The following is a 24,665-nucleotide window of genomic DNA, read 5'->3' as shown; positions in this document are numbered from 1 at the left end:
GTAATTATTGTAATATTTTTGAAACCGGATGTTGTTTACTTTCTCTTTTCTGGCTGAAAGCTCCGCAAATTCGGGGTCGTACAGTGATGACACTACATGTATGGAATATGTGGAGTCTCAGCTTTAATCGGATATCTTGGATTAATTAGATTAATCTAATCTCTTTGTTTTTCCACATTTCTTTTCATAGTGATGGAGATGAGGATGCAATGGCTTCACCACTGCCTACTTTCACCCAGACCACACCTGCCACACCTGCATCACCATCACATTCCTCCAGAAAGAGATCTGCACCAGTATTGGCCACTCAGCCTGCATCCAAAAAGCACTCACTTACCATCGTCTGGTTTCTACCAGCTTTCTGCAGCGTCAGATGCATCTGTAAACCAAAGGAAGCGTGGCCGAGGTGGGGCTCCCGCTCCTCAGCCAGGAAAAGGAAAAGCATCAGATAAATGTGTAAAACGCAGGAAGCGTGGCCAAGGTTCTTCCTCTTCCAGAATGACAGAAGAAGAACTCGGGTGGCACAACAGAGAGGAGAATGACCAAACACCAGAGCCACTGAATTTCACACCAGCCAGGGTCCCAGGCCCAGCGCTCGACCCCACTGTAGCATGGTCTCCCCTCTCCATTTTCAGACTTTTTTTTAGCGCTTCAGTGGTTCATACAATCATTTCCAACACGAACGCCAACGCCCTGAAAAGACTGCAGGCTGGAAAGAAGCATGTTTGGAAAATGCTGACTGTGAGGGATTTCTATGTTTTCCTGTCCATTATAATTTTCTCAGGCCTCGTCACCGTTCCCAACCGATCGGACTACTGGAGGAAGAAATGGCCATATAACTTCAATTTCCCAGGTGATTCCACAAGGAGCTGCACAAGATGACGAGTGACCCCAGCAGGACAAAGCCACACACACAGAAGACTTTCAGGGAGCAGCTTGCTGCAGAAATGTTGGAATTTGGAACACCTCCACCCCCCCCCCCCACCACCACCACCACCCCCACCACCACTCACATGCGGGCCCAAGTTTTATGGGAAAGATGTCCGGATCAGGAAGAACTGCAGGAACTGCCATGATGCTGGCAAAAAGAAGGTGAAGACAGCTGTGTACTGCAGGAAGTGTGAGGTCCCTCTGTGCTTCACTTCCAAAAAAAATTGTTACGAGGAATGGCATGCTAAATTGTAAAGTTTTAAATAAATCTGCTCCAGTTGGAGTCAAACTTCATTTTGTATATTTTTTTTATTTTTTTTTTTTTTTTTTACAACAGTTGTATTTGGATGGAATGAATACCTATAGTGATAATTCAAAGTAATAAAATGATTTTTACAGTGAAAAAGGTCAAATGGAACTGATGGTTCCCAAATTACCCAGAGGTGAGTCCGCCTGGACTTTATTTTTCTAAATCTCTCTAAAAAGGTCAAATTTATCTTGTTTTGCATCAATCTTGATACAGGGTACTTATTATATTTTGTACTTTGGATTCCTAAAGCTTTTAGTCTACTAACCCATCATCCAAGGGTGGTTTTCACTATCTGTAATGGGTTTTTTTTAGGCGGAGATAGAATTTACATGTTTTTACTATGTTCCATATGAATTTATTTTAAAATAAAAACATCTATATTGATTTCTGACACTTCTTCATCCAACTCACAGATGTAACCTTGCTTTGAGAAAAAAGATTATTCATTTCCCCCTTTTAGAAGTGAAGATATAGTCTTTGTTGTGGAAGTGGCATTTTCAAGCCTGAAAGCTGAAAAACAGGCTCAGGGCTTAACAGGTTAACGTAACATAGTGGATCCAATCCCTTTGTTATTGGATCCACTATGTTACGTTAACACGTGCCTGACTGTTCTCAAATAAAGCCTTTTAATGTTCTTTTGTGGTGACAGGATGTTGTTTTTTTTTATTAATGCCTCAGCATTCATATTGAGTGTCATTAAAAGTACACAGTAGTATCGTAGTGAAAAAGGACAATGTTTGTTGTCCCCCAATTCGCTTCATGGGCCAGAAACAGTCTGGAATAAACCGATTTATTGGCTGTAATCTGTAACTTGAAATCTTTGTTGTAAAACACAGCTGGAGTCTATAAGGTCTTAAAAGTGCATATATGGGGTTGAGTATCATTAATCAAAATTAAATAAGAATTCATTGGAAAAAATAAGAGCTTTATGGGGAATTATTCAGAAGCGAGGTGTTGCAATAGTCCTTGAAAGAATGGAAGTTAATAACATTCACCAAAGAACATAATAGGAGTCTTTTCTTTATTATTTAGAGGTTTTACATTTCTCATAATTTTAGATAAAGTAGAGACACGACATACTGATACACACCTGAACATCATCAGGAGAGGACTCTTTAAAGTAGAGACACTACATACTGATACACACCTGAACATCAGCAGGAGAGGACTCTTTAAAGTAGAGACACTACATACTGATATACACCTGAACATCAGCAGGAGAGGACTCTTTAAAGTAGAGACACTACACACTGATACACACCTGAACATCAGCAGGAGAGAACTCTTTAAAGTAGAGACACTACATACTGATATACACCTGAACATCAGCAGGAGAGGACTCTTTAAAGTAGAGACACTACACACTGATATACACCTGAACATCAGCAGGAGAGGACTCTTTAAAGTAGAGACACTACATACTGATACACACCTGAACATCAGCAGGAGAGGACTCTTTAAAGTAGAGACACTACATACTGAAATACACCTGAACATCAGCAGGAGAGGACTCTTTAAAGTAGAGACACTACATACTGATATACACCTGAACATCAGCAGGAGAGGGCTCTTTAAAGTAGAGACACTACACACTGATATACACCTGAACATCAGCAGGAGAGGACTCTTTAAAGTAGAGACACTACATACTGATATACACCTGAACATCAGCAGGAGAGGACTCTTTAAAGTAGAGACACTCCATACTGATATACACCTGAACATCAGCAGGAGAGGACTCTTTAAAGTAGAGACACTGCATACTGATATACACCTGAACATCAGCAGGAGAGGACTCTTTAAAGTAGAGACACTACATACTGATATACACCTGAACATCAGCAGGAGAGGACTCTTTAAAGTAGAGACACTCCATACTGATATACACCTGAACATCAGCAGGAGAGGGCTCTTTAAAGTAGAGACACTACACACTGATATACACCTGAACATCAGCAGGAGAGGACTCTTTAAAGTAGAGACACTACATACTGATATACACCTGAACATCAGCAGGAGAGGACTCTTTAAAGTAGAGACACTCCATACTGATATACACCTGACCATCAGCAGGAGAGGACTCTTTAAAGTAGAGACACTACATACTGATATACACCTGAACATCAGCAGGAGAGGACTCTTTAAAGTAGAGACACTACATACTGATATACACCTGAACATCAGCAGGAGAGGACTCTTTAAAGTAGAGACACTACATACTGATATACACCTGAACATCAGCAGGAGAGGACTCTTTAAAGTAGAGACACTACATACTGATTTACACCTGAACATCAGCAGGAGAGGACTCTTTAAAGTAGAGACACTACATACTGATATACACCTGAACATCAGCAGGAGAGGACTCTTTAAAGTAGAGACACTACATACTGATATACACCTGAACATCAGCAGGAGAGGACTCTTTAAAGTAGAGACACTACATACTGATATACACCTGAACATCAGCAGGAGAGGACTCTTTAAAGTAGAGACACTACATACTGATTTACACCTGAACATCAGCAGGAGAGGACTCTTTAAAGTAGAGACACTACATACTGATATACACCTGAACATCAGCAGGAGAGGACTCTTTAAAGTAGAGACACTACATACTGATATACACCTGAACATCAGCAGGAGAGGACTCTTTAAAGTAGAGACACTACATACTGATATACACCTGAACATCAGCAGGAGAGGACTCTTTAAAGTAGAGACACTACATACTGACATTTACCCTTAATGTCTACCCCTGGGAGGAGTCTTTTAAAAAAATTGGGACAGCCTTCTTTCGGCGGAAGTGACGTATGCGGTCTGCGAATGCAGCCTTCGAAGGATGCAGCCCCTGAATTGAGACACGGCCAGAGTTTTCTATACAGGGGACTACATGATGTATAATAAGAACGGCGGACAACTGTAAACTCATCTAGAGACTCTGCACCGTGCTCTGATGCTGTTATGCTTTATGAACGTGGACAACAGAGAAACATATTCTTCATGAACAAAGTTGGAATTGAAATAAAAAAGGAGTGAAACTTATGCTCGTCACCCTCTCCCTCCGGAACACATTAATACAAATGATCCCAATACGTATGATTGTATGAACATATCTTAAAATAAATACAAATGTATTTAGTATAAACGTGTTAGGCCTGCACATCTATCACTGTGTATATCACCATTCAAAGATGTTTTTAAAATTTTAACAAACCCCACACAGCTCAGTACACTCTGTGAAACGTTGACTTTATTTGATCATTTCAGTAAAAACTAACTTTCATATTTTTCCTTTTGATTATTATAGTGATGAACGTTCAAAACAAAGCATAACCACCATGGTGACTAGGCGTGGGGTGGGGACGGTTAGCAGGCCCGCAGAGGAACATCAGCAGGAGAGGACTCTTTAAAGTAGAGACACTACATACTGATATACACCTGAACATCAGCAGGAGAGGACTCTTTAAAGTAGAGACACTACATACTGATATACACCTGAACATCAGCAGGAGAGGACTCTTTAAAGTAGAGACACTACATACTGATATACACCTGAACATCAGCAGGAGAGGACTCTTTAAAGTAGAGACACTACATACTGATATACACCTGAACATCAGCAGGAGAGGACTCTTTAAAGTAGAGACACTACATACTGATATACACCTGAACATCAGCAGGAGAGGACTCTTTAAAGTAGAGACACTACATACTGATATACACCTGAACATCAGCAGGAGAGGACTCTTTAAAGTAGAGACACTACATACTGATATACACCTGAACATCAGCAGGAGAGGACTCTTTAAAGTAGAGACACTACATACTGATACACACCTGATCATCAGCAGGGGAGGACTCTTTAAAGTAGAGACACTACATACTGATACACACCTGAACATCAGCAGGGGAGGACTCTTTAAAGTAGAGACACTACATACTGATATACACCTGAACATCAGCAGGAGAGGACTCTTTAAAGTAGAGACACTACATACTGATATACACCTGAACATCAGCAGGAGAGGACTCTTTAAAGTAGAGACACTACATACTGATATACACCTGAACATCAGCAGGAGAGGACTCTTTAAAGTAGAGACACTACATACTGATATACACCTGAACATCAGCAGGAGAGGACTCTTTAAAGTAGAGACACTACATACTGATATACACCTGAACATCAGCAGGAGAGGACTCTTTAAAGTAGAGACACTACATACTGATATACACCTGAACATCAGCAGGAGAGGACTCTTTAAAGTAGACCCCGTTATGACCGATATTCTCTCCTTTCCCTCTTCTTTTCCAGGCGCTCTGGCCATCCTGATCCCAGAGCTGGACCTCGTCATCTCATTGGTCGGTTCGGTCAGCAGCAGTTTTCTGGCGCTGATCTTTCCGCCCATCCTGTAGATCATCACTTTCCACACGGAGGGTCTTTCGCCTCTTGTCACCATCAAAAACGCCGCCATTAGCCTCATCGGGCTCATCGGCTTCATCACGGGAACTTACATCGCCATCGAGAAGATCATAGAGCGAAACGGACTCAAAAGCACCGAGGCGTTTTCCTCCTTCATGGTGCAGTGATGACCCGAAAAAAGACATTTAGAAAACATATTAGGGCACATTTTTTATTTGATTTGATCCTTCCACTTGCTGCTGTTGGATATGATGGACACTGCTTTTTTCGTGTTTTTAAGAAGCTGTGAGAATTTGTATTTCATCATTTCATTGCTGTAACAAACTGCCACATTTCATTTGAAGTCCTGGAAAGTCGTGCAAACTTACAATAACGTAATAATAATGATAAATTCATTCCTTCAGGTAGCTTCGAGAGATTTTAGGTAGAGGTATTTAAGAGGTAGTCTATCATTTTGAATATATTAATGTTTAATCAAACTACCTCACACATTTGTTTATTTAAATCTGGACTATCAAAACGTTTTCCACATTAGTTGTTGACATTTAGTTTCCTGTAGATCTTTTAACCACCACCTCATTTAGAAGAAAATCAACATGTTTTGTTGCACTTTGATTTATGTCTTATTCAGTAACGGCGCGCTTCTTTGACATTAGACACATCAGGAAAACTCTAAATCAAGTATCTGTATTTTTAGGGAATAATGGGGTTGAGTATCATTCAATTAAATAAGAACTAATTGGAAAAAATAAGAGCTTTTGGGGAATTATTCAGAAGCGAGGTGAGGCGAGAATGGAAGTTAATAACATTCACCAAAGAAAATAATAGGAGTCTTAGTCTTACATTTCTCATAATTTTAAATATCCATATTTCTTAATTTTTCTGAAAAGACATCATTTGGACAAAAGGTCAGATTTCGGATTTAAAGTCAATAATTTGGACCAAAAGTTAGAACTTTAATAAAAAGCCAGAATTTCAGAAAGAAATCTGAAAAATTAACTTTTTCCCAGAAATATACTTAAAGTGTTAAAAATGTGACTTTTTCAGAATAAATTGAAGCATTTGACTTTTTCAGAAAAATCTAGAAAATGTTACTTTTTCCAAAAATTCATAATTTGGACAAAAGTTAAATTTAAGAACATTTTGAGAAAAAAGTAACTTTTTCTTCATTTCTTTAAAAAGTAATAATTTGGACAAAAAGTTAGAACTTTAAGAAAAATCCAGAATTTTTTATTTTTTATTTTCGACCCCAATCCTCATCCGTAGATATTAAAAAAACCTTTTAAATGATTTCTCTTTTGTCCAACACATTAAAGTTACATTACAGCATTGTTTGTGTTTCTAGTCTCTATAAGGCACCAAAGATCACGTGATGCTGGAACCTGAGATCTGGATGAAGTCGAAAATACGATAAAAGGGAAAATATATTATTCATAGGATTTAATAAAAAGAAATATGAATAATTATAATCAGTGAGATCTCCCTGATACTCGACCCTAGCAGAATGAACCGTCACTAAACAAAGTAATAATGCAGTCAGACTTTAGGAACTGAGTCGTACCGTCTTTATGTCGGAGCTCTCCTGTGTTTCTGATTCTTTTGATCACATTTTTTGGGTGTTTTAAAGTATCTACAAACATTTCTGACTGACTTTGTTGTTTGTTTTATTAAACAGCATGCATTTGTAAACACCTAACCTTGAAAATGTTATTTTCTTTGGGTTTTAATTGAACAGAGAGGCTCTGCATGTATTATAATGTAATGTATGTAATATAAAACACATTTTAATGACACGTGTTAGTTATTCTGGGTTTAACCGCAGACTCACTGCTTCTGTTCAGACGTCTCCAGTGTTATGTGGCAGTATACAAAAGGCTTGTTGATATAAAAGCCTTATTCATAAATAATTTAAACCAGCTGTTTGTGTATATATCCATTTGTTGCATGTGTAAATGTCTGCACACTATTTTTTAATTTAATTTTAAATACCAATTGTTTTCTTTTATTCTGGAGTTGTGCTAAAATTGCCACTTGACACTTTAAGGGGGAGAAGCATTATGATGATGATGAAGAGGATGATGAAGATGATGTGCAGCTTCCCAAAGAAGACTAATTTAAACTTTCATTTAGTGCTAACTAAGGATTTCTAGTAAATAAAGTCATTATTTTCCACCAAATTAATTGTTTAAACCCATTTTAGAATCATCAGTCAAGCTGTAACCTACATCTGTTTGATATTTTAATAAATTAATGACAACTTTATTTTCATTCCCTTTCATTTCTTTATTCCTATATATGAATAAATACATTTGAAAGCATCCGCATGTGTGTCTTTTTTTAGGTTGCTATGGAAACGATCTCTTCTGTTTTTAAAGGGACAGTTCAACCAAAACAACGATTTAGAAATCCTTTAATGCAAAAACTCATGCATTTGCAACGTTTATCCTCCACTCCCCATGAGGGTGAAACACACAGATGAGCTCTGAATAACGCTCACAAAGATTTTTCAAAAAAAGTCAGATTATTAAAAATTATAATATTAAAAGTCATTATTTTGAGAAAAACTGAATTTTGAGGAAAAATATCTAATTTCTTATTTTTCTGAAAAAGTCTGATTTTTTTTGAAAAAGTTGGAATTTTGAGAAATAAAATCAATTTCAGTTTTATTCTTAAAAAGTCATAATTTTGAGGAAAAACATAATTTTGAGAAAAAAGTCAGATTTTTGAGAAATAATTTCCAACTGACACCTCAAGGGGGACCAGCTGATGATGATGATGTCTTTAAAGGGACAGTTCAACCAAACATTTGTATTTTTCCTCAGAGACTGAAGCAAGGTCAGACCCAGACTTTCCATTTCTACTTCATTTCTCATATTTTTCATTGCCTACCTTCATCTCATCCGTCCTCTCCCTGCCTCTCTTATTCTAATCCTCTACTCTTCCTCATCTCCTCTTCCTAATATCCTCTCCTCTTCCTCATCTCCTCTCCCTGCTGAAGTCATCTTTCCCATTCCAGCTTCGTAGCAGGATTCCTCTCATCTCTCCTCTTCCTCCTCCTCTTCCTCGCTGTAACTCTGCAGCACTGATCTGTGCAGCGTCACTTCTAAATGCTGCAGAGCCTGTGAAGACTTACTGGAATAGAGAGTGGTCTTGCTCAGTACTGGAGACAACATATGGAGCAATACTCTACTTTTTCACGTGTCAAAACCAACAAACTTTTATAAAGAAAAAGTGTTCTCGGCTACATGAACGCTGAGATATCTGTAGACTTTGGTTCAAACTGTGGATGTGAAACCAGTCAGGAGATTCTCCACATTTGAGATTGTCAGAATAAAAGTTTAGGAAGCTTTTTTTGTGAACTTTCCGAGGATAAAATGAGACTTTAATGTCTTTAGCTTGGATCTATTAAATTAGCAAACATGCAGCCTGTCTCCTTTGAACAATTAACACAATTAATCTTCTTTATTTAAAACAATAATAAAAAATGTTAAAGCCTCTCTCATTCTGTTGTTTTTTATTTTTCTCTTTGTACATATAACCATTACAAACAATTGTGTCATTTGTATTTGCATACATTTAGCTTTCCATTTCTGAAAGGACAAACCCTTGTTATGCATTGCAGAAACGCAATAAAAACATGTTTGATCTGAAAGTTACATGAAATCAAATATCCTCTAAGATTATGAAATACACAGAAAACAAACTCCAAGATTTATGGATAATTCATGAGGAAAGCACTCGGATAGAAACATTTGAAATATTTGTAAAAGAACATTCTGAGTAATTCTTATAGTTTCATTTTTATAATCCACAAAATATCTGCTTTGACTGCAGTCAGAGAAACGATGTTTACGTCGTCTTCTCTGTTTCTCGTAAGGTCTCCCTTTCTGTTGGTCGCTTGTTAGCAGACCCTTCACGCGGTAGCAGAGTGTTATACAAATATCACTCGTCACCGGCTTGAGCTTCAATATCAGGATCCATGTATTTATTATCCTCTCAAGAATGGAAGTAGTCTTCACACACAGAGCTGCGTGGGACAAATAGTTCCCAGAGTAGAGTCCTTGATATGCTTATATACAAGAGAAGGAGTTACAGTCAACAAGATGGAGGAATACTGGTTCAAAGCAGTATTCTGACATTAGTTCAGATTAGCTAAGGCCTGCGTAAGCAATACACATGACAGTCATATGCCTATCTCTCTAGGGCAGGGGTCTCAAACTCAAGGCCCGGGGGCCAAATCCGGCCCGCAACTTCATTTGATGTGGCCCCGCAAGGGCTTGCTAAGAATATAATATGTTTATTATACGGTTACATGCTACTTTACAGAATCACGTTGCCCATAAACTACATGTCCCACAATGCAGCTCAAATATGCCTTTTTTCTCAGAATTTGACTTATTTTCTTCCAATATTTCCTTTTTTTTCAAAATGTCACTTATTTTCAAAATTTGACTTATTTTTTTGATTTTGACATTCTTTTTCTTCAGAATTTGGCTTTTCTTTTTAATTCATTTTGTGACATTCTTACTGAAGGGACTTGCAATTATTTGCCCTAGACTTCTGCTTTCAGACTTAGTTAATTATGAAGTTACTAGCCTATCCGATAATAATCCAATGCAATAATGTAATATAATACATTATTTTATATTATTAAATATTTATATGTATTTTTATATAGTCTTATATATACAATTGGCCCTTTGAGTGCAACCATGATGCTAATGTGGCCCGAGAGGAAATTGAGTTTGACACCCTTGCTCTAGGGGCTGTGTCCTCATGCCAATCTGAGGAACATAGCTATCATAACTTCAACACAGTGTCTCATGAGCACCATCCATGTAGTCAGACATCCGACTACGTACACAGCTACGTACACAGCTACGTAGGGCCTCTGTTATCATGTGCTACTCTGATACAGAAGGAACATTCAGTATTCGAGTATCCCTCGCTCTACAGGAGGCGTAGAGCGAGGGATCATTGTCCACTCGTTAATCGATCGCAGATGGCGTCGTGCTTGCGGACAAAACAAAAAATGGGTCGCGAAATATACTTTGGCGGCCGTTAATATACCTGTATACAAGTAGAGTCTATGTGTGGGAAACCCTGCAGTCTGAAAGCATCCATTTTAAACTTTAAACATGATCCTTAATAATTGTGTAGTTTAGTTTAACTTCACGAGGTCGACCGGTTGGACTCTAGTTCTGGACCAGCTTGCAGGCCTGGCTCCAGGAGTTCTTGGAGAGAAGGACCGCTTCCTGCCGCAGGACTCAGAGTTCCTGAACATGGAGAAACAGCTTCAGTTATTATGCTCCAAATATCTGGATCTAAGTCACAGAAAGAATGTGTCTGCAGCTCAGAGAGTCCTGCTGGGAACACAGAGATGTTGAGGAGCCCAAAGTGTGATGATAGAAATGTACAGTACGGGTCCCCAGCACATAGAAGCTGCCGGATGCTAACCTGCATATGTTGGGAGAGCTTTACAGATCAGGAGAGGAACTAAGTACATTGACTCAAGTACTGTCCTTAAGTAACATTTTGATGTACTTGTACTTGAGTATTTCCATTGTATGCTACTTTGTACTTCTACTCCTCTACAGTTCAGAGGTAAATGGTGTACTTTTCCTCCACTACATGTATTTAATACCTTTAGTTACTTTACAGATGTGGATGAATGATGTGAAATATAATCAAGTGTTAAATCAGACTTTAGTTCCACCTGGAGTAAATCCACAAGCTACCCTGCAGTATACAAAGTCATTCAAACTAGCTGCACCTTTACCAGCTTTGAGAACACTTTCATGATCAATCATTATAAAACATATCATATATATTATTCTGAAATGGACCAATCTGCACAATGACTACTTTTACTGTCGCTACTTTCACTATATTTTGATGAGAATACTTTTCTACTTTCACTTGAGGAACATTTTGAATGCAGGACTTTCTTTCCCAGAAAAACTAATAACTACATTTATTCCGTGGTGAAACCTCAATAAATAAACTTCACACAGTACGACCTCTCACCTCTCTGTGTGTCTTCACTTCCTGTCACCTGAGAGGAGAAGGAGAGAGAGAGAGAATCATGATGATAATAAAACATGAAGAGAAACATCCAGAATGATGAAGAGAGAAAAACAAGAGTGTTGTTTTCCTCTGAGGTCATGCTCCATGAAAGAGTTTCATATCTTGATGAATGGAGGATATTCAGTACTCACAGGTCTTCTGGATCTTGGCTCTGATAGGCTCATTATATCTGATCCTGTAGGGATGAACACAACCCAACAGTTTTAGATCCAGTTTAAAATAAGTGTTTGTTCTTTGAGTCAGTCAGCTTCAGAGTCCTGACTGCTCTCATGCTTTACATCCCATCATATCTTCTCTGCAAACACTACGACTGACTGCTCTCAGCTGCATTACAGGAAGTAACCAGTCATTAGTCTAGAACAGGGGTCGGCAACCTTTTTGATATGAAGTGCCATTCTAAAAAAAAAAAAAGATCAGCGTGCCGACGATCGTGAATTATCAACGGGGGGGGGGGGGGGGGGGGGTGTTGATGAGCTCGACGAAAACACTCGGGAAAAGTGATGTTTAACACTCATTACATTAACTTTGGATAATAACACGGGAGAAATGAGCGGAAGCGCTCTCTTTTCCTCTCTCCCCCTCTCTCTCTCTCCTGACAGCCCGTCAGTATCTCATGCAGCTCACTGATCCAGTAATGAGTGACAGTGAAGAATAAATATATTTATAACTTGTTCCAAAGGTAGATCAAATAGCTAAGTGTGTTAGGTCTAACTCTTGTGTGTTCTGCTCCGCTCACCGGTCCGTCACAGCGGGTGGAGCTGCAGGATTTCTGCTTCACACACGTTGCATACCGCTATTTTATTGTCTTTTTCTGACACCTTAAAATACTGCCAGACTGGTGAAGCGATCTTGGCGAGCTTGTTTTGCCGCACACCGAGACAAGTGTCATGTATGTTACGTCTCGCGATCGGCCTTTTTGAGTGGGGCTGCGTTGCGTGCATGGCTTCCTTCTGCAGGTAACAGGGAGACGCGCTCTGGCGGCGGTCTCGTTCAGGATCCGAAAATAAAATAAATATTTTGTACACTTATTCCACTTATTCCTAGTGTGCCACTGGTTACGGTGCCGCGTGCCATTGGTGGCACACGTGCCAGGGGTTGCCGACCCCTGGTCTAGAAACTAAAAACATCCCATAAAAACAGACTACCTTTTCCACTCTTCAGTCAAATCCCATGTGTCTGTGAGAGAGTTGATTACTAAATGTCAAGTCAAAGTCAACTTTATTGTCAATCTTCCAGTTTGTGTGTACAGAGAGATCGAAATACCATTTCCCACAATCCAGAGTATAAAAACAAATGTATATAAAAATATGTATGCAAATATTTATATATATATATTTACACAGAATCAAAGACACATTTTTACACATAAAGACCTAAATAAAAAAATACAACAATCAATATATACAAAATAAAATGACAGTGGCTATAAATAAATAATAATATATATAAATGTGGCTTTGCATTTTCAGCTGGCCTTCTATAGTTGATGGAAGAATGAAAGAGCCTGCAGTCAGTGGGTAACATCACTGATCTGTTTCCCCAGTGAGAGAAACACCTCCCTGAGTGTCATACAATACTGCTGAACCAGCAGAGACCCCTTACTGACCAGAGGGTCTCCAGTCTGCAGTCTGGACTCTCCACAAGATCTCTCAGCGGCTTCACTCCTGAATCCTGCAGAGCGTTCTCAATCAGGTTCAGCTCTCTCAGATGGATGTTGGACTTCAGAGCTGAGGCCAGAGCAGAACAGCTGATCTCTGACAAATTGCAGTTCCTCAGACTGAATAAAGAAAACATGATGAGGATAAAAGTCAGTTTATAATCCAATCAGATGTTCAGGTCTGAAATGTGCAGCTCATCATTACTGCGTCCTAATCAATGATCTTTCCCTGAATAACAGTGACCGTCATTCTGTTATTGAGGATCATCTTTATATCAGCCTTCTGTTTATTATCTGTGAAAACACATCTAAATGATTGGGAACATAAACTTTTCTATGTCAGGAAATAAACTTTATGTAAAACTAATATTAGTTCAGAGGACCTTCTTTATTCAGACCATTTACTAAAGAAAACATACATTTACTTTAACAACTAACAGTGGAAGAATAATAGTTTATTTAGGAAACAATCAACTGTTATGACTGCAGACTACATTTAGAGAAACACAAATGTGAACAAAACAACATTTAAAAACGTATGGATGTATAACATCACTGATCTGTTTCCCCAGTGAGAGAAACACCTCCCTGTGTTTAATACAATACTGCTGAACCAGCAGAGACCCCTTACTGACCTGAGGGTCTCCAGTCTGCAGTCTGGACTCTCCAGAAGATCTCTCAGCAGCTTCACTCCTGAATCCTGCAGAGCGTTGCTACTCAGGTCCAGATGTCTCAGATGGATGTTGGACTTCAGAGCTGAGGCCAGAGCAGAACAGCTGATCTCTGACAAACTGCAGCTCCACAGACTGAATAAAGAAAAGATGATGAGGATAAAAATCAGTTTATAATCCAGTCAGATGTTCAGGTCTGAAATGTGCAGCTCATCATTACTGTGTCCTAATCAATGATCTTTCCCTGAATAACAGTGACCGTCATTCTGTTATTGAGGATCATCATTATATCAGCCTTCTGGTTATTATCTGTGAAAACACATCTAAATGATTGGGAACTAGGGCTGTACGATTAATGGAATCGCAATCGCAATATCAGCTTGTGCGATTACATAACCGCAATAGGCTGTGATTTAATGAAATAAAGAAATGTGCGTGGTGTAGAGCCGATGAATGGGAGTCGGAGGCGGTGTGTTTAATATGGAACTCCACACTTTATTTTCCATTTAACTACACACACAAGAACGTGCTAGCTGCATGCTACTGTGAAGCTGGAATGCTAACAACAGGAAACCGGAACACCAAGTGTAGCAGATCCCTCTGAAAGACGGTCGTACACTTGACTGATGATTTTTTTATTTATTGAGAACTCCAAAAATCAACGTCAGAGCTACACAAAGACACAAAACAACAACTACAGTTAAGCTTCATCCATATTAGCATCACTTTAGCATACCATTAAACAAGTGAACCGCAAAGTTATAAAACAGTATAAACGAATCAGGACACATGTTTATATCAGTGAACACTAACCTTGTGCCTCTTGCTAATACTTTAAAGTGGACATATCATGCTATATTTAAATGATATATTGTAGGGCCATACCTACAGTATATAAGGTATATTTATACGTTTCTGTTTTCAAAATACCAAACAGATCATGCATTTTAGCCATGCCTCATTTCGCTCTATGTGCTGTTTGCTGTCTACGGGGCTGATTCTGTGAGCTGCAGCTGACCACGCCCCCCTGCAGGAGAGGGGAGCCGTGCTCTGATCAAGTCAAGAGGGGGAGAAAAAAAGATCTCCGTCCTCCGTGTTTTATTATATAGAGTCGTTATTCATTTGTTTTAAAGCTCAATAAATAACAAAGAAGACCTTTGACCGGCACTTTTCTAATTTTGTCCGGAAGATTTAAACTTTAACGGACATCTTGACCGGCGAAAGCAACTGAAACTGAAACTCTGCCGCACGGTCCCCTCGTTCCTTGGAAGAGGCGGAGAGGTGGGTGTTTGTCATCTGCTGGTGGACTAACCGGAGAGAATTACAGTGCTTGCCTCGACGGGGAGGGATTGCATTGAATTAAAGCAGCGGGAGCAAACGCTTGCCTCGGGGAGGGAGAAAGAAAGCCACAGCGGAGAATAAACAGAAGGGTAACCATGGTAACTATGGGCGGGAAGTCTTCTTCGCTGCTTTTGTGGCAGACTACAGCGCCACTTACAGGCCTGGCATATGTACTACAGCGTATCCAGCGCTTTCGAGCGGCAATGGCCGGCCGTGGCCCAACCCCACATTCCCCTGATAGGTGGAGAGTTGGCCCAATAGTCGTAGCGCCACTTTACTGACGTCAGTGAAGTGTTCAAATCTGGATCAGTTTTTATCAGATCCGTTGCAGCCCCTTTTTTAGAGATTTGGGTATGGAGGAAAATAGAGAGGGTTGTGTTTTCTGACACTTGGTGAGTTCCCTGGAACACCGGGGACACATATTCATGTATAAAAGACGTACAAAAGTGCATTTTGCATGATAGGTCCCCTTTAATGTAAACTTTTTCTTTTGATATCGCCGTACTTAAATGTAAATATCTCCGTTAATATCTGTACTTTATCTCCGTTCATCTCCGTCAAGTTTTTTTGTTTGGGAACAGTAGCTTCCTGTTAACCCTTAGATGCACGAGTGACTGGACCCTACACTCTTCCATAAGTGGGTCTAAAAGGATCCGTATTAGAATAATATGTGTTTTTATCCCATTTTTGTCATTTTGGTTAAGAAAAATCACTTGTATAATATTTAGTATTATATTTTGGTTCACATTAGAAATATTTTATATTTAATTTTTCAAGATTTTAGACATTTTCTTTACATTTTGAAAAAAACATTTTTGAACATATTGTCCCAAAGATCTCCGCTATTCTGAGACCCTCACAGTATTCCAGTCCCTTTTCAAAACTCATCTCTTCTCCTCTTGTCTACTCATAGCCCACCCCCCATCAATCCATGCCGGTTGATCAAGTTTGATAGTCCTATACCCCCCACCCTAACCTTCCCTTATATTGTAAAGCAATTTTGAGTCCTTGAAAAGCCCTATACAAATATAATGTATTATTATTATTATACTGACAGTTATCAGATCTTGCTGTGTAAAATAATCTTCCTGAGAGGTGTCACTACAGTGAATGTATTCCTGACAGCCACAGGTGATAAGAATCAAAGGTTCACATAGGATTCCATAGAAAATGCATGCGGGTCATTTTTGACCCACTTATGGAAGCTTGGGGTAGTAATACAAAAACTACAATTTCTTAAAATGTAAATAAAAAATTTGAATGGCATGATATCCAAACATGTTTTTTGAGGAATAGCTGGAATATGAAATGATAAAAAAATGTAATTACAAAGATACTTCAAGAAAACCACCTCACCTGGTCCAAAAAGACCCACTTATGGAAGCTTGGGGTAGTAATACAAAAACTACAATTTCTTAAAATGTATAAAATGTAAATAAAACATTTGCATGGCATGATATCCAAAACATGTTTTTTGAGGAATAGCTGGAATATGAAATGTAATTACAAAGATACTTCAAGAAAACCACCTCACCGGGTAAAAAAAGACCCACTTATGCATCTAAGGGTTAATAGCGCAAAGTCGCCTTCTAAATAAAAGCATGTCTAAATAAAACAGGAAGTTGAGTTAAATTACACTTAAGAAATGTATACAATAGCAATGAAAGCAACAAAAACAATGCAATATCCTTTTCAGGGTCATTGGTGGCCAAAGATAATGCTCCATCTGTAATGTGGAGATACTTTGGGTATCACTTTTATTTAACATATATGTTGTTCCTGTTGTAGAGGTTACACTAAATATGCCCCATTTTGTTACTTGCTCTTTTCTCTGTTACATCCTCATTTATTTGGGCATCCAGATGTCTTATTTAATGAACATGTGCATGTGTTCTTATATTTACTGGATAGTAGTGCAGAAAGTATGCAGAAAAAACCTTTATTTTCAAAGAAGATATATTTTGGTATTTATTTTATTTAGTCAAATTCTAAGTTATTTCCAAACAGTAGCCTACTACTCAGATATTGTTGTTGTTGGATTTGTTTATGATTCTTTCAGAAACACAGATTTCAAAATGATCATTTGTCTGTGCTCTTTCCTTTCCCTGACCAAGTACATATTACACTTTGTTCATTCAATCGCAAATCGCAATATTGTCCACAATAATCTCAATATGACTTTTTCACCAAATCGTGAAGCCCTATTGGGAACATAAACATTTCTATGTCACAAAGTAAACTTTATGTAAAACTAATATTAGTTCAGAGGACCTTCTTTATTCAGACCATTTACTAAAGAAAACATATATTTACTTTAACAACTAACAGTGGAAGAATAATAGTTTCTTTAGGAAACAATCAACTGCTATGACTGCAGACTACATTTAGAGAAATACAAATGTGAACAAAACAACATTTACAAACGTATGGATGTAATATATATGTAGAAGAATAAGTTGAACTAGAGAATGCAATTCCTGAAGAAATTGCTAGTGGGAATGCTTTATGCTGAAAAGCTGGCGCTAAACTGCTATGCTGAAATGTAATGTGTAAGAAGAAAGTGAAGAATTTAGATTGAAATGATACATGAACACTGGGGGCTTGAATGTGTGATGAGTGAAGAAAAGAAATTAAAAAGGCTTGGAAAAGCAGCAGAATATTTGAACTGCAAACTTTTGAACTAACTTGATGGTGAATGATCTGTCGCCATGGCAACGGCATTTGATGACACCCCATAATACCAAGCGGCAAACTCTGGGGAAGAGCCGGGACGCCAATACGGAAGTGCCACAAACTGCAGTTCATATATTGGCCGATAGGCGATGACTGCAGAAAGGAGCAATTTCCATAGACCCCCATGTTAAAATGCCCATTTTCACAGCAGAAAAAAAACGTTTCTAGCCCTGGCTCCAATACATTTTATTATGTATATAGTTAGATTCCACCTTCATGATTATGGATCTGTGAGTGAATTGTTTTCTAACATGACCCTTTTATTTATATTAGGTCTTAAAGTTTTTGCATAAATTAGGGCGTGGTCACATTGAGTGACAGCTCTGTCAGGTGACTGCTGCTGTTAGCTTCTTGTCTCTCTGCTAGCTGCTCCGTCCGTGAAGCTACAGGGACTCTGCCTGCCCAGTTCATCCAGGGAACACAACTTGACCCCGGCCGTGTTTGTTTGTTCTTCATGCTTATATATCGGACTATTGTGACTCGCTCTGCGGTTAAAACAGACGGTGCATGAATGCCGTTTTGCGGTAAGTGAAATTCGAGTACTTATGTGTTTATGATTTTAATCAGCTACGTAATGAATGTTAAGGCTTGGATTAGCGTGTAAGTGAGTGGTAGCTACATCGGTGCTAACGATGCTAATCGTAGCCTCAAAGTTAACTTAAAACCATAAAAACCAAAAAAGCCAAAAGCGATTTTTACTTATCCCAGACCACAGACAGTTTGAACGATCCTAGGAGATTTTGGCATGCCATAAAATCCCTCTCTGCCAGCTCTCGCTCCTTAGAGCTGCCTCCAAACATTGTTGTTGACTCCACCCCTGTGTCAAATAAGACAGAGATGCTTAATTGTTTTAATAAACATTTTATTGCGTCCAGTTCCTTGTTTGACACATTATCTTTTGGTAAATCATCTCCCTCCATCGCCAATAGTCATGCCTCCAGTAGCCACACTTTCTCCTTCAACCCCTTCAATGTTGGGGAGGTTTGTAAGGCTCTAAAGGGCCTAGACCCCAAAACATCAGCAGGCCCGGACGATCTCCCCCCTTATTTCTTACGGCTAGCTGCAGATATTTTAGCCAAACCACTGTGTCATGTTTTTAATCTTTCTATAACAAACAATGTCATTCCAGATGTTTGGAAAACTGCAAATGTTCTCCCCTTATTGAAAGGTGGTGATCCCATGGTGATGAATAATTACAGACCAATTTCCAAGCTCTCTATTTTAGCTACTAAAATAAAAGTAATAATAATAATAATAATAAAGTACTTGAAAGGCTGGTGAATGATCAAATCAAAGAATATTTAAGCTTGAACAACATTCTATCTCCTCACCAGTCAGGCTTTAGGAAGCAGCACAGTAACAGCTGCTTTGAAAGTAGTGAATGACATTGTCGAAAGCTTGGACGCAAAGAGCTACTGTGCTGCCCTTTTTATAGACTTATCCAAGTTTTTTTATACTGTGGACCATGAAGTGACCCCATATAGGCCTGTCTGACCAAGCTGTTGGTTGGTTTGCAAACTACCTTTCGAATCGCAAGCAATGTGTAAAATTCAGCGGTCTCTCCTCAAGCTTTCTTAATGTGCCCAGAGGTGTTCCTCAAGGTTCGGTCTTGGGACCGACCCTTTTTACTATTTATATAAATGATGTGGGTAAAAGCATTGATGCCTCTGTACATCTATATGCAGATGATACTGTTGTGTACTGTTGTGCTAGCACTGTTGCCCTTTGAACGTCTGCAGTCTGCTTTTGACACTTTTCAGTCACATCTGTTCCACCTTAGGTTGGTGTTAAACTCAGATAAGACAAAAGTCATGTTGTTTTCCAATAAGAAAAGGTTACCAACTGTTCTTCCCTGCATCATGTCTGCACAGCATAACCCCATTGAAGCTGTTAACACCTACAGATACTTAGGCATCACTATAGATGAAAATCTCTGCTTCAAACAGCATATTGACAATCTCTTAAGGAAATTGAAATTAAAACTGGGATTCTTTTTTAGAAATAAGGCCTGCTTCTCCACAAGTGCGAGGAAACGGCTTGTAGCTGCCACATTTTTGCCGCTCTTGGACTACGGGGATGTTGTGTACATGAACGCCTCAGCTCACTCACTTCATCTGCTGGACGCTGTCTACCATGGGGCTCTGAGGTTCATAACAAACTGTAACCCCCTCACACACCACTGCACGCTGTCTACCATGGGGCTCTGAGGTTCATAACAAACTGTAAACCCCTCACACACCACTGCACGCTGTCTACCATGGGGCTCTGAGGTTCATAACAAACTGTAACCCCCTCACACACCACTGCACGCTGTCTACCATGGGGCTCTGAGGTTCATAACAAACTGTAATCCCCTCACACACCACTGCACGCTGTCTACCATGGGGCTCTGAGGTTCATAACAAACTGTAAACCCCTCACACACCATTGCACGCTGTACTCTTCAGTCAACTGGACATCATTATCAATGCGCAGATCACTGCACTGGTACAAATTCATCTATACCGCTATGCTTGGACTGCTGCCCCTCTACATATCCACTTACATATCACACAAACAGTACAGCTATAGCCTACGATCTCAACATGACATCACTCTGTCCGTCCCCTCAGTTCGCACGGTGCTTGGAAAAAAAGCCATATCATACTCTGCCCCCTCGACCTGGAACACACTTCAGCAGGAACTTAAGCTGACCAGTTTGATACCCATCACGGATTTTAAACTAATTTTAAAAAAGCTGGAGAAATCATCTGTGGGTGTTTGCACCTGCTTTAACTGACTGCTGTGTGGATTTCGGTGACTGCTTTTTTTACGATGTTGTATTTTGTTGTTGCCTCTGTGTTTGGTGTCCTGTCTGTCTGTAACTTTGTGTGGTAGTGTTACCACTGACAGGTCTCTCTTGGAAATGAGACCTTGTGTCTCAATGAGATTTTAAACCTGTATAAATAAAGGCTAAATAAAAAATAAAAAAAAAAATAGACCGTATATATAAAGGTTAAAACGAAATAGACAAGTGTTAAGCGTTAAGTGGGATAATACTGGAGAACAAACGGCTTCTGTTTGAGGTTGATAAAATAAGGTCATCCTTGTAACTAAGAGAGATATTTTATTATGTAGGTAGGGACTGTATGCATCGCTAAGGTTAATTTAAATTGGCTATGCTCAAGTATGTAGACAAGCTAACGTCAAAGTAGTGTATGTGAAATCAACCTCACAATAAGATGTGTGTATATTACAATTATTAATGTCATATTTCAAGATGATTACTTAGATATTACAATATGGTTGGTTGAGCTGGATTTCATTATTGAGCTTACACGTTAACATCACAGTCATCTGAAGAACGAACCCAAACCTTGTTGTTTTTATTAATTGCATTACCAAATTGGTATCAAATAAATAGTAAGCATTGGTAACACAACTTCCAAAGTTACAGTAAAATAAAAAGGCCCTTAACTCGGACAATACACAATCCAACATGTTCAACAAAAGAGAATAAGTTATATTGTTTGTACACATGGTACTTTACATATATATCTGTTTGTTTAAAGTTTCCAGGTTATGCAGACAGGCTGGACCAGAGAGTGAGAGACAGAACTGGACTCCTCACAGCAGTGAACTTCAGCACAGGTACAAATACTCTTTTTTCATACTGTACAAAGAATCAAGAAAGATATTGGTTTAAATAAATGAAGTATTGACTTTAATACACTGATATACATTCCATTAAACAATACTAAATACTAGATCACCTACACATCAGTGAAGTTGAGGGTTTTTTCCATGCAAAGGGTTACATTTAGATGTTAACAAACAATATGACTGTCAGCTTTCTAATTTAAGGTATTGAAGGCAAAGATATTTAACGCATAGTGACAACTGCTATTTATCTCTCAATATTGTCTGTAAAAACGTGGTAAAAGTTATTCTTTCAGTGAGACAACAGAGCAAGCTTGTTTTAATAACAGTTAAATATTATTTTGATAATAAAATATATTTCAATGTTGATGAATTTCATACTGTTCATTCATAATCTGATTGTCTTTGTAGCTCACTGTTGAAATAAAATAAAACATGACAATTACAAAATAATTATATCTACAGCCCCTAAACACAAACTCACCTCTTTCATAAATAACACACTTGTTCTGCCATAATATGTTTTATGTTTCCTGTAATTTTTGTTAGGAAAGGACATGCCTGAAAGACACGACTCAGCATCTCCTCTTTCTCTGAGGGTCAAGAAAAACATCCAATAGGAAAATTAAAAGCTGATGTTATGAGATGTTAAGACCAGTCCATCACACGGAGGTTTCTCCCTGAAGTCTCTGCAGCTCTCTGGACACCACGCTGTCTCAATCCATCCACACTGAATATGAGAGGGGAAAAATGAAAATAATAAATGCTTTAGACCAGGGCTCTCCAACACGTCGATCGCGAGCTACCGGTAGCTCGCGGGCAGCTTTTCAGTAGCTCGCCGCTCGATTATCGATTATAGCGTAGTAAGGTTGCTCATTGATTTTTCGGCCGCGGCTGGACAATAACGTTTTTTTATTTTAGAATTTTTTCTGTCACACGAATATCAAGTGGTCAGTGATGCAGAGATCAAGGAACAGACGTGACAGCAGCACAGCGACAACACACACGGAGCAGTCTGCTTTCTCCACCAGCACCAGTCCAGAACCAACAGCAGAATGACCCGCTCTGAATCAGGCCCTGTCGCTGCGCCTCAGAGACACACAGGGAGGGATTTGTGTTTTTTGAAAAACACTCGTTATCGTCATGTCAGGTTTTTGGTGGATTTAATCAAGTCTTGGATTGCAGAGTATGAATGTCCTCTTGCTATTTTCAGTTGATAAATACTTGTGTAAAGTTTGTGAAGGCAGGAGGAAAGCTTCCGCGATCACCGTCTCCTCTCCGTTCCTCCAAGCCCCGCCCCCTCCTGAAAATAATGAGTGACAGGCTGATAGTGACCCGATAGAAACTTTATTATTCACTTAATCACTGATTGAGATATGATGAAGCTAACTTAATCTCATACATTCATGGGATTTATGTAACAGTAAGACAGAGAATGTAAGTGTGCACCCACATGCACTATTTTAGTTTTTATAATGCTGTTGTAAATACTCCTGCTGTTTTCAGACTCAAGTCCTGTGTGTGATGCCACATTCAAGACATTCAGTGTCTTTTTTTTAACAGAAGACCGTAGCTAGAAGCTGCAGCTAGACTGCAGAAGTATTAGTTTTTTGTTTTTGAGGATGGAACCATTTTCACACACAGATATAGGGAGGCTAGACCTATACAATTGATTTATTATGGTTTATAATTTAATGTCAAGACGAAGAAGAAGAAGAAGAAAAAGATGGCTGAACAACTGTTCAGTGTCAATCCTGTGGAGATCTCCAAAATCATGTTCAGCTTAAGTCTCAGCAAAACTCACAACATTTCTGGAGCCTTGTAGACCCAGAAAACTATAGAACATTCACCAAGCAGCACTGAAAATGTCTGCTTTATTTGGTTCTGTTCTACAAACCTTTGTGAAGCAGCTTTTTCTGACATGAATGAAATCTAAATATAGAACAAGACCGACTGATGAACATTTAAATGACTCTATTAGAGTGAACCTAAGTGGGTCCAGCATACACCTGTATGGTGGACTGCATGCAGTGCCATTCATCTCACTAACAAAAGAGTGAAATGCTTGTAAGATGGTGATTAAGGACACTTATGTGAATGTTCAGTGATGTACTTATTATGTGGGCCATAATAATATGTGAGAAATCTTCGTTTTCTTGGACCTTGATGTGAAGTTAAGATTTTTGATAAGCTTTAGGTATTGCAATTTCACACGTGTACAAAAGTATAGCTTAATTCAACTGATGAGGGCTATGTGAATAAATGTAAGCGATGTGATGCAAGTAGCTCTTGGCCACTTTCATTTTTTCAAAGTAGCTCTCAGATGAAGAAAGGTTGGAGACCCCTGCTTTAGACAATAAGAAATATAAAGTTGACTGTTGAGTTGCTCAGTTTTTTTAGATTGTCAATACTATTACTGTATAACTAATATCTCAGGTTAAGAGGCACCTTCAAATAAAGATTGGTCTTTAAATACATTTTGTTTTTTGAATTGTTTGTCTAAAGTCAAGGATCTAGAACTGGTACTTATAGTTTTAATGATACAGTCTGGTTATAATGCTGTTTGGAGGAGGCCTCACAGGTAAGAGCACTAACTAGCTATCATCACATGCACCTTAGCTTAACTTAAATGTATTAAACGTATAATTAAGTGATGGCAAAATATAAATAACTAATGTCATGCAAACATATTAATATTTGCTTGATTCCAGTGTTGCATTTAGCACATTGCATACAAACGTTAAGGGATTTTAAGATTCTGAAGTATTATGCTAAAAACTCAACTTAGATTATTATTTATAGTTTTGCTGAATAGTCTCATGTCCGCTTACCTTAGAAACGTAAAATGCGACGGCAGTGTGCAGATAGTGA

The 24,665-nt window shown here is 38.7% G+C and overlaps 1 protein-coding gene and 1 long non-coding RNA gene across 2 annotated transcripts in view; both read right to left on the bottom strand.

Moving 5' to 3' along the window:
* Window positions 1–10,347: 10,347 nt before the first annotated feature.
* LOC117484221 lies at window positions 10,348–11,996 on the bottom strand. The gene is made up of 3 exons (XR_004556091.1): window positions 11,885–11,996; window positions 11,694–11,721; window positions 10,348–10,942 (listed from the first exon to the last, which is right to left on the bottom strand). It is a non-coding gene; the product is annotated as an uncharacterized LOC117484221 (long non-coding RNA).
* Window positions 11,997–13,370: 1,374 nt separating this feature from the next.
* LOC117484233 (protein NLRC3-like) overlaps window positions 13,371–24,665 on the bottom strand; it is a gene marked incomplete at its 3' end in the record, with an annotated part of 61,531 nt that continues 50,236 nt past the window's right edge. The window contains 2 exon segments of the mRNA XM_034132697.1: window positions 13,371–13,530; window positions 14,046–14,201. Coding sequence (XP_033988588.1) covers window positions 13,371–13,530; window positions 14,046–14,201 — 316 coding nt within the window.

The sequence above is a fragment of the Trematomus bernacchii genome, unplaced genomic scaffold, assembly GCF_902827165.1.
Source record: "Trematomus bernacchii unplaced genomic scaffold, fTreBer1.1, whole genome shotgun sequence".
In the NCBI taxonomy this organism is placed as follows: Eukaryota; Metazoa; Chordata; class Actinopteri; order Perciformes; family Nototheniidae; genus Trematomus; species Trematomus bernacchii.
This window is presented reverse-complemented; position numbering and strand designations above follow the sequence as displayed.